This window comes from Lupinus angustifolius, chromosome LG01 (assembly GCF_001865875.1).
Source record: "Lupinus angustifolius cultivar Tanjil chromosome LG01, LupAngTanjil_v1.0, whole genome shotgun sequence".
Taxonomy (NCBI): domain Eukaryota; kingdom Viridiplantae; phylum Streptophyta; class Magnoliopsida; order Fabales; family Fabaceae; genus Lupinus; species Lupinus angustifolius.
Genome location: NC_032009.1, coordinates 30,908,540 through 30,919,575, shown reverse-complemented (window position 1 = coordinate 30,919,575; position 11,036 = coordinate 30,908,540). Strand labels below are relative to the sequence as shown.

General features: G+C 28.6%; 1 protein-coding gene across 4 annotated transcripts; it reads left to right on the top strand.

Moving 5' to 3' along the window:
* Nucleotides 375–10,822, top strand: LOC109360131 (MADS-box transcription factor 1-like). 4 transcript variants are annotated; one of them, XM_019604881.1, is made up of 9 exons: nucleotides 375–624; nucleotides 2,591–2,594; nucleotides 2,828–2,902; nucleotides 6,030–6,097; nucleotides 6,448–6,547; nucleotides 8,679–8,720; nucleotides 8,807–8,848; nucleotides 9,613–9,749; nucleotides 10,552–10,822. In XM_019604881.1, exons 1-9 carry the CDS (start codon nucleotides 440–442, stop codon nucleotides 10,625–10,627), a joined length of 729 nt encoding a protein of 242 aa, XP_019460426.1. In that variant the 5' UTR covers nucleotides 375–439; the 3' UTR covers nucleotides 10,628–10,822. The 4 variants fall into 4 exon arrangements, with proteins under 4 accessions (XP_019460426.1, XP_019460420.1, XP_019460414.1 ...); XM_019604875.1 differs by having other exon boundaries at nucleotides 9,610–9,749; XM_019604869.1 differs by having other exon boundaries at nucleotides 2,828–2,908.

The window sequence follows — 11,036 nt, the reverse complement described above, 5'->3', positions numbered from 1 at the left end:
ACAAAGTCACACATTTTATTTTTACAAATGATGTAAATAAAAATATTTATATCATTCTTAATTAGTTTGTTAATATTAATGTTAATATAATATATATATCTAATTTTATTAGTGTGCGGTTAAATTAGTGAATTACCAATTAAATTACTATATCACCATACCAATAGTCTAACGAGTTCTATGGTTGTTACTCTATTAATAACACCTCCAAATATTCAATATTTTTTATTATAATCCTTATTATATATTTATAAATTACATAAAGTTTTTTACATTACCATTATCATATTATTGAGGTGTATTATGGGTATCTACATATGTATAAACTATTTTCTTTTTCTCATATTTATGTATATTTTGTGAATGGATATTAGAGTGTTAGAAAGAGAAGAGTGAAGGAAAAGGAAGAGAGAGAGAGAAGAAAGAGAGAGAAAGAAAGATGGGAAGGGGAAGAGTAGAGTTGAAGAGAATTGAGAACAAGATCAACAGGCAAGTAACTTTTGCAAAACGAAGGAACGGTCTTTTGAAGAAAGCTTATGAGCTTTCCGTACTTTGTGATGCAGAAGTTGCTCTCATCATCTTCTCTAATAGAGGAAAACTGTACGAGTTTTGCAGCAGTTCAAGGTATATATATTCAATAATATCACATTTGATATCATAATATTTCAACACCCCAAATAAGCAAAACATTAAACAAACTATAACTCTCTTTCTTTCTTCTATACTTGTGTATATATATTATACACTTGTCCACACAAAAAATAATAACTTTTATTACTATACCCTTCTCTTACTTCTTATATATATGACCTTTTTTTTTCTTATGTTTGTTTTTAATATATGGTTTTGATGATTTTGTTTCCAAATTCCAAGATCTCTATGTCTCTCACCTTTTGTTACAACTAGCTAGCCTTTCATAGCTTGTGATAAATATATACAAAGTTTTTTTTTATTTTTTGGTTTAAGAAAACAAGAAAAAAGTTTATTTTCTTTTTTTCACTGTTAGAGTTTTTTCCATTTCTGTGAATGTCTCGGTGTTTTTAGCAGGTTGAGTGTTTCTGAGTTCTTGTTGCTGTTAGATCTGCAACTAGAAACACCTTAAACCCCAAAACTATACACTTATATATAATATATAAATAAATTAAACAAGAGAAGCTTATCACTATTGTATTGTATTATTTTTTTGTGCAAAGTTTCATTGCTTCAGTTTTCTCTTTCTTTCCCTCTTTTGGGTCTCAACCAAGCCTCTGAATTTTCCATTTTTTGCTTCATTTGCGTTTGAAACAGATCTGGTTTCAAAAGCTTTTCCAAAAAGTAAATTTTGATTCTTGGGGTCAGGACTCTTTTCTATGTAATTAAGTGTTGGGGGAAAACAATCACATAAAATCAATTATTTTCATCTTTGGAATCTTATCACTTATTCTTCTTTTGGTTTCACTGTTGCAACAAAAATCACTTAAACAACGTAACCCTTGTCTCATTTTTTTAATAAATAAATATGGCTCTAGGGTTTGTTTTATATTTCTAAATATGTAGTTTTCTTTCTCCTCTCCTCCCATTCTAAGCTTTCTTTTTTCTTTTACTTATTTGACATTTTAATTTATTTTCTTTTTTGGTGAATGAATCCCTTAATTACATGGTTTTTTTTTTCCTGATTCATAACCATGTACCAAAGAGCAAAATGGTGTTTTTTTTGTGTGAATCCCTTTAATACTTTGTTTTCTTTTCTTACTTGATTACACTCTATGTTACTACTGACACAACACATGTTTTCAGTTTGATCATTTCATGATATGATAGGGACTTTTGTTAAATCAAACTTTAACTCTATCTTCCTTATCCCTCCATATGTTTTTCAATCACTTCAGATTAATATGTTTCTTAAAAAGCTGCTCTTTCATTTTGCTGTTAGTATATTCTCCTTTGTATAAAATTGTTATCCCTTCAGATCTCCTTGTACCCAAATATTGATATGTTCCATGCTTTTAATTATGGGTTTAAAAATTGGCACTCTACATAAATGATCTACTTCATTATATATCCAAAAGTGTATAATACCTAATTTATTGTTACTAGATCCCTTCATTAGTACTCTCCTGTTATCAAATCTTAATTTCTGTAATTTTTGTAAGCTTTTTTATGGTAAAATAAAATTAATACTTATTAATTGAATGTCTTTTAATTAAAATAAAATCACCAGCTACCCTCAGTCTTGGTCAAGCGTTTCAGAGGTTGATGTCATTTGATGATTTTTGATAAATTCCCAAGAGAATACTTCTTCTTGTTTACAACTTTCCTTTTCTATCTTTTTGAATATATTGTAACCCTCATTCAATTTTAATAAAAAATGTATTTTGCCGATAAAAAAATCTTTCCAAAATGCCTACACTTTTAGTAACATTTAGAACAAAAATCAAGTATTAATGTGAATAGGTGAAGTTGGTTTTTTGGTAAACCCTTAATAAAATTATATTTTCTCAATAAAAACAATGGTGAACTTGGTTTTGCAATAAAGTGATGTTTACATGTAATAACTTCAAATAATTTCTCAAATAACTCAGATTATTATATATAAAAAATTATTTGGAAGCATGTTCACAAAACATTTTATCTTTCCTATAACCCAAATAGCTCTTGCCTTTTTATCAATTACCACTTTTTTGTGCAAACCTGGTAGTTCATGGAAAAAAGGCGTTATTTTTCTTCCTTTTTAAAATATTTTATTCGTAGAATGTTATTAACTCAAATATTTGGATAATTTTGTGAGTAATAAGTTCTTTTCAGAAATGTAATAATTAATAGAATATATATATATATATATATATATATATATATGCTAGAGAGGTACCAGAAATGTAACTATGGAGCACCTGAAGCTAATGTTTCTACAAGGGAAGCTTTGGTAATGGTGAATAATTAAACCCATTTATCATATTTTAATTACATTACTTATGCATTTTTAACTTGCCTAATTTAATCACTAAAATTTCTCTGTTTTTCCTCTTGCTGTGATTATTTACCTATAGTTTATATTTTCATACTTGTTAAGGTTTACAACACGTTCAGCTTTATAAACATGCAGAGTTGAGGTTGATCAAAGGTTTAGTGTTTTGTGTATAATATAAACATTTCACGAGTTCAGGAATATCACCTTAATAAATAGAACTAGCTTGAAGAAGAATTTCAAGGAGATAAACAAACATTATGATGAAGGGGGAAATGAACACCTATCAAGATTCTAGAATATAATCAATCATTTCTAGCAAATAACATCTACACCATTGGTGATTATGTGATTGGTATAATCAATTTAATGGCCTAATGGCTCCCAAGAGTTTATAACAAAAAATTGTTATATGTACAAATTTTTAAACTTAAGAAAAGCAGCTAAGAAAGACATTATGAAAGTGGAGTATGAAGTAAGAGATTTGGGGTAAGAGGAGTTATATGAATCTCTAGGTATCAAGGGAAAGAAGGGTTTATAGACATGCAAAAGGTAAAGAAAGAAATGGAAGAGAATTGGAATAAGTGAAATACATTGAAGATGGAGATGAAAAAGTCTTGGTGAAGGATAAAGATATTATGAAAAGATGAAAGAACTATTTTCACAAGTTTTTTAATGAAGATTATGGATAGACTAAACACTAGAGGGGTGGATCAAAATTATACATTTTATTATAGAAATTAAGAGTTATAAGTGAAAGAAACTTTGAAATTGATGTAGAATAACAAAGCAGTTGGAACAAATATACGAGGCTTGGAATGTTATGGGGAGGATATTATTTGATTTACAAAAGTTGTTTGATTTGATGTCGTTTGTGATAAAAATATATTAGTCAAGCTTAAAAGAAAATTTGACCTCACAAATTAAGATCGTCAATATTATATTAGTCTGGATATTAAGTATTAAAATGTCAATAAGAAGTTGAGAAAATAAGTGAACATATTAGATAACATAGGATTATGAATGAATGTATTTTGGAGAAAGCTAGGTAACTCATTTTATAGCAAAGATTGTAGAATCACACCTTATATAATTTAGACATATTGAAGGAGATAATTAGAAGTCATATAAAAGAGAGTATATCAAATAAAAATTAGTTCAATTTTCAATAGAGTACTAGTAACTTAATAATTTATTACAAGAAACACCTTCATAATACAAATATTATATCCACCTAAAACCTTTAGAACTCCTTCACTAAAAAAAGCTTTAGAACTTTGGCAAAGACAATGATTTACTTATTACTGAATCTGACACAGAAAAAAGCTTCCCATCCTTTGGGACATAATTGTTTCAAGGACAAAGTCAAAGGTACTTCAAAATTATCATCTACGTTTTGTCCTTTTTCCAAAATAAATGTCAAAGTTCTCCTTAATATTCTGTATCATGTAGCTAATGTTTCACCTAAAAGTTTGATGCATCTGTATCATGACCCCATGGTTCCTGCTCATACAATCCTCCATGGACCTTAGTTTTGCTAGGTACTGGATTATCTACAGTACTAGATGAGGATTATGATACATGACAAAAAATATATTTAATGGTCATGATTTAAAGTTATTTTTCAATAAAAAATTAAATTAAAGAAAATATTTTTCTCCTCATATTCCAGTACTAGATATTAACTTTTCGTTTTTAGTAATATTGTTATTATGGTACTTTGATCTTATGAAATACTTGGCCTACCTTTACCTACATTCATGGAAAATTTAAATATGATATGGTTTGCCTTCGATTTAATTGACTTACATAGTAAGATTAAGATTGGGTTGTTGTAGTATCATTTGGGTTCCATTTATATACCTTCTTAAACTGTTTCCAACATGTTAAGATTATTACAACTTAAGCGTTAGTTCTATACCAAATAGTTGCCTACACAAGAAGTGTTCATGAATCATCTAGGGCCTTCTATTGTAAAAGGCCGGAAAATCTAGAGTGTTCCATATGATAAGTTTCATCTCATTTTATACCTCTCCCCAATGATATGATTTGAAATTGGTCTTCAAATTTTATATTGTTAGAATATCATGGTATAGTGGACAGAGAATATGTTTAGAGGGGTTTTCTGATATGATATTACAGGTATCATGGTCTTTTTTGGCTTGTCAAAATTCATATATTTACACTTACCATTCTTTATAAAGGAATTGGGATATATAAGTTACAACAACAAAAAACCATGTTCTAATTTATTTAAATAAACTCTAGTTCATGCATATGTAGTGCCTAGATTCCTGAGTTCAGGTGAGCCTTAAATATGCAGTAGAGAAATGGATGTATTTACTATTTTTTATATTGTCATTGTTCATCCATCCACCATTCATTTTTAATGGTTATTGAGTCTTAAATAAAAGTAATAAAGTGAATGTATGGTGGATAATATACTAAATGTATATAAATTTTTATACTCACAATGTATGGATTACATTTTATGCATTATTCTTATCATGAATATGGATCTTATCAAGCTATATATTTTCATTAGTAGTAATACTATGCACTAGAGTAAATGGTAATTAAATAAAGCTTAGGCCACGAATCTTTTAGGAACCACAATAATTTTTATAAAGGTAAATGAATCAGATGTGAAGAAAAAGGTAATATATTAGAATGAGTAATTGACTACCGAAGTTCATGCATAAGTGAAATCTTTAGAATGCATGTTATAACTTTTAATGGATAATTTGAAATTTTGCTTTAAATCCTTGAATGATGATACCAAGAGAGTAGAGTACTAACCCCCATTTATTATTTAATTAATCAGGTATTTTCTTTGTTAGCGAACAATTCCTTTTTTATTTCCAAATTTTTCCTGTTTTAGATTGTACCCTACAATTACAACTGTGATTACATTTTCTTGCAAATTCTTATAATTATTGTAAATGCAACCTAACCATAATTTAAAATAAAAATGTTTGCATTCTTTTATGCACATTTTTGCAACACATACATCCTTAGTTCTATATTGTATACTATGATTCTTAATTATGTCAGTGCATTCATTGATTTTGGTGGGTGACTATAGGAGTTGAGTAGTCAACAGGAATACTTGAAGCTGAAGGCACGTTATGAAGCACTCCAAAGGTCCCAGAGGTAATGATGCTAGCTCTATTTTGTATATCTTTTATAGTTGAGTGTAATATATTTGTACTGACATATACAAATTTATACGTACTCTTTTTTTAAGAGTTAATGATAATTAATAAATAATAATAATACAACAACAATACATAAAACTCATATACTGTGCATGCATGAGTATATTTTTTCTCTTTATAATTATATATGCCTTTGTGTCAGACACTGATGTTTTAAAATGTGATTAACATTGTATTAATATAGAAAGTTGTGGGAAAATGTGATCATGTTTTAAAGACTTGTTTAACTGTTGACAATGGCCGACAATAAGTGATTGATGTGTTTAACTGTTGACATCCTTTTAGGAACCTTATGGGAGAAGATCTTGGTCCTCTCAGCAGCAAAGAGCTCGAGTCACTTGAAAGACAGCTAGATTCTTCATTGAAGCAAATCAGATCAACAAGGGTGAGAATGTTTCTAATGTTAACCAATCACACCTGAAATTATTAAAGAACATATAATCCTAACACATTTCAAGTTGATAACTTTAGTTAACAGTAATTATACAATTGAAGCTAAGTAGAGAAAAATAAGATAATTAGAATTATATCATTTTTATGAAAGGGTTAAATATTAATGAGGAAAAATGAATATGCTTGCCAATTGGTTTTCATCTTTTATCAATGATAAGAGAAGAGATTCAGGTATGTAATTATAGATATACATTTTTTCATTCTTATAACACTGTTAATTTAACATATATATAGTCTACATCCACCATCATTCCCCACTAGCATCTATAATTTTATAGTTCTTTCTGTCATATTCAACGAGTTCTACATCATTTTATTCTAGATTATTCCATTAGTATGATATATTAACATCTTGATATATAGAAAATCTCTAGATTATTATATGTTATGCCTTTTTTATCATATGCCACTTCGTAGATAATTCTAGAAATGTGAAGAATTTCATATTTTAAATACTCCTTGATACACCTTTTTGTAACTCCAAGAATTCATCATAGTTGTTTGAACTTTAAATTCAATAATGTCTTTGTCAAATATCTGCAATTTTTCTTTGGCCTTGCTCTTTGATATGGTGATCACTATATGTTTTATCTTATTATAATGAGTTGGATTTTTCGCATCACCCATTTGTTATCACAATAAATTATAGTTGGTTTCATTTGTTGATATCCCATATCACCATCTATTCTTCTAACTATATAGTTTGGTTTGTCATATCCAAGTTGATAAGTAATCATCTACTATTATGGATTGTACAACGGTTGCTCGTTTCTTAGATGCCTAAGAGAATACTCTCGAATTGACCCAATTATTAACAATGCAGTTTTGCAGTCTTGCAGCCTTGAGTTGTTGTTTGTCATATATTATATATCAAACTATTTTGTTCCTTGCGAGTATTGTATAATTCTCTTGTCGGTTTTCAAGTGAATTTGACTTGGGCTTTGCATGATCCTTAATAGAAGGCTTGTAGCATAAATGATGTCAAGTATAATAGTAAGTTATAGAAAACTCAATTAAACTCCTATACAATGATCCATCTTCTTTGAGAGACTCATCGTCCTTATACAACTTCTCATTATTCCCCAGTGGAGTAGCCACATGTTTTCATTTAAGCATCTTGAACTTCTTGAGTAAAGCTCCCGAATACAATTATTCCTTCTTTTCTTTGACTTACTGCAATGTCAATGAAGTAGTGCATTACACTGAGGTACGACATCACGGTGATCTTCATAATGCCTTCTCTAAAACTTTGCTATTATTCTCATATTATTTCATGTAGATAAGATCATCTACATAATAAGAGTCTCGTACTGACCTTGAATCTTAACATAAAGTGTAAGCACACTCTTGAGACTTGTGGTTTTTATGGTAAGAATGGGCTATTCTCTCAACATTTCCTTCATCCTAATTCTAAGGAGCATTTTAATCAACTTATACGTCTCGATTAATGATAAGTTTCTGTATTTGAATGTTGTAAATTTAATAGATTTTTATTGTGTACTATGTTCCAAGAAGTTATTTCGAGAAAAAAATGGGATAAAAATAGATGATGATTAAATAGTTCTTGACAAATTTAAACAAATATATAGAAAAGCTTTAGATTAGATAAAATAAAAGTTGAGGTTACTGAAGATTAGTTTAAGTGATGGTTTAAGCACAGTGCCTGATGGAAGTTAACTCTAATGACAATGATTATAGAAAGAGTAGTTTAGTAGTTAAAATGAGAAGAGGCATTTTTATTATATTATATGGAATAGAGGAGTATAAGTTGTACAACAATAACTTGGGAGCTCTAGTATTTTTCTCTTCTTTACATGCACATGTGAACCATGCTCATATCTATAGTCTAAATTCCACTGGCATCTATAGTTTTCTAGTTGTTTCATGTTCAAGGATTCTACATCATTTTATCTCTAGATTATTCCATTAACATAATATATTAACATCTTTGACATATCTAGATAATATATATTATTCTATGCTATGCCTTTGTAATTCTCTACAACTTTGTAGATAATTATAGAAATGTGCAGCATTAGATATTTTAACATTTTCCTCTACAGACCCAGTTCATGTTGGATCAGCTATCTGATCTTCAACGCAAGGTATAAGAACAGTTTTGCTTTCCTTTATCACCTTTTGTTGTGTACCTTCTTTTATAGTACTCATCAATTTTATGTCACTTGGATAGGAACACATGCTAAGTGAGGCTAACAGATCTTTGAGACAAAGGGTAAGAAACATCTCACCAACCTATATATCTAAAAAAAAAAAAAAAAATATCTTAGTAGGGAAAATATCTTAGTAGGGTTTAGATAGTATAGATGTACATAACCTTAATTCTACAAATAAAGAGATTGTTTTCAGTATTTGAACTCGTGACATCATGGTCGCAAGTAGGGCGGATCCTAACATATCTAAGGCTATGTGTACGTAAAAGAATATGGACTATAAATTTATTAAAATACATATATACAATTTTTCATGGGGTTAGGAAAATTGTGGCTATAAATTCTATCAAAGTTTTACCATTAAAATTAATATTTTAGACATTATGCAAAACTTAACATCAAAGGTTGAAAAAATTGATTTTTGAATTTCAAATCTTAATGAGGCTTTAAATTTTAGCTATATTGTCTTTATTATCATGTTTATTGAATTAATTTAAAATAAAACTATGAAATGTACTAAAATCATTATATGATTTATAAAAATAAACATATAGATAAAGAGAAAAATAAATAAAAAGTTAGTTAACATTATTATTTTTAAATGGGTCTCTTATCATTGTGGACCCTAAGTAGTCTACTTACTCAGGACTGATATTAGTTACTGAGCAACAACTTTACATGTGACCCACCTATATTCATAAAATATAAGGATAATGTGGATTTCCAAAACAAAATGTTGTAAGCTAAGCATGGAGAATTGAAGGACCCTATTATCATATTGAAAAATGAATGGTATAAGTGAAAGTGTTTGTTGTTTAATTAGCAGTTGGAAGGGTATCAAATAAATCAACTCCAAATGAACCCTAGTGTTGAAGATATGGGATATGGCAGGCACCCTTGTCATCAAGATCAGGGTGATCACCTTTTTCATCAAATGGAGTGTGAGCCAACATTACAAATTGGGTATGTACTCTTTCTTGAACTCAAATATTGATATTAATTATTTTCAATGCCTCATAATGGTTAACTAGTATAGTAGTAGTGTCTTGAGAGGGAAATTTAGTTGGCATGCTATGAAAAAGGGGAAATATGCTTTAGGGAAAGTGAACTACTACTATAACAAGCTTTCAGATCAACAAGCATAATTATAACTATTATTGAAAACATTTGAGCAATTAGATTGAAATAGCTAGGCATTTAATGATAGGAGAAAACTTGTTTTATCAATGTTTATGGTGATGTTGTGTAAAAGTTGTTACATAGGATTATATTTTTATTAGTAATTTGTTAATGGAATGATTTGGAAGATAGAAAATAAAAAATGTGGTACTTTGCAACAATAGAAGCAACCAATCAACATGCATTGATTATCTAATTCAAATTCAATATAATACGAATTGATTTCATCCTAATTTCGAATATGAAATTCAAATATATCAAATATGATATGATATTTTGAATCATAGAACTAGAAACATGGATGAAAAAACACTAATATTTTTTCTCTACTTTTCAGTATCTATCTCTTTTACATAACCATATGAGAGAAAAAGTAACATGAAGAAATCCTAATATATCAAATGGGTTACCATTATCAAATTAATGGAGTCACTAAATTTTTTGTATTTAAAATGGTTAGGGTGTCATCTTAGTCATGAATTATGTGGGTCACATAAGATACTATACTTGATTAGATTAACCCAACAATAAATTTAGATTTAAATTATTATTTTTGGTAAAAATAATGAAAAATGTTAAATTGCAGATATCAGCATGATCCAGTATCAGTGGTGACAGCAGGTCCAAGCATGAGTAATTACATGGCAGGATGGTTACCTTAGTCCAAAGCCCTTATAATAAGATCCACTCAGCACCAAATTTGTGGTTTCAATTTTAATGAGGAAAAAACAAAGTAAATCTCTTTGGCATGTAATGGACTTATTTTAATTTATATAAATGTCTACTTTGTAGTATTGAACAATATAATTAGTGCTGTTCTATGTGTGCTTTCATAAAACTGCACTTTCTTTGCATCCGTACATCTTTTGTTCACTTTATTATAATAATAGAATAATTATTATTATTTGCATCTTTTTATTACCCTTTTGTTAAAGGTTTCAATTATATCTCACCATTTTCATGGTGATTCTTGTTGTTCCTTTTTTCATTATCTTTTTTTGGTGGAATTATTGTTTTCTTTTCTGTTCTAGTTTTATAAGAGTTACCATCACTTAAAAAACAAGAGAAACA

What these genes read in the sequence shown, in the direction of transcription:
- LOC109360131 (XM_019604864.1), top strand. Translation starts at nt 440, where the DNA reads ATGGGAAGGGGAAGAGTAGAGTTGAAGAGAATTGAGAACAAGATCAAC. An exon ending in CAAGGGAAGCTTTGGTAATG is followed by an intron (nt 2,909 to 6,029) that starts GTGAATAATTAA and finishes GGGTGACTATAG; the next exon opens with GAGTTGAGTAGTCAACAGGA. An exon ending in TATCTGATCTTCAACGCAAG is followed by an intron (nt 8,721 to 8,806) that starts GTATAAGAACAG and finishes TCACTTGGATAG; the next exon opens with GAACACATGCTAAGTGAGGC.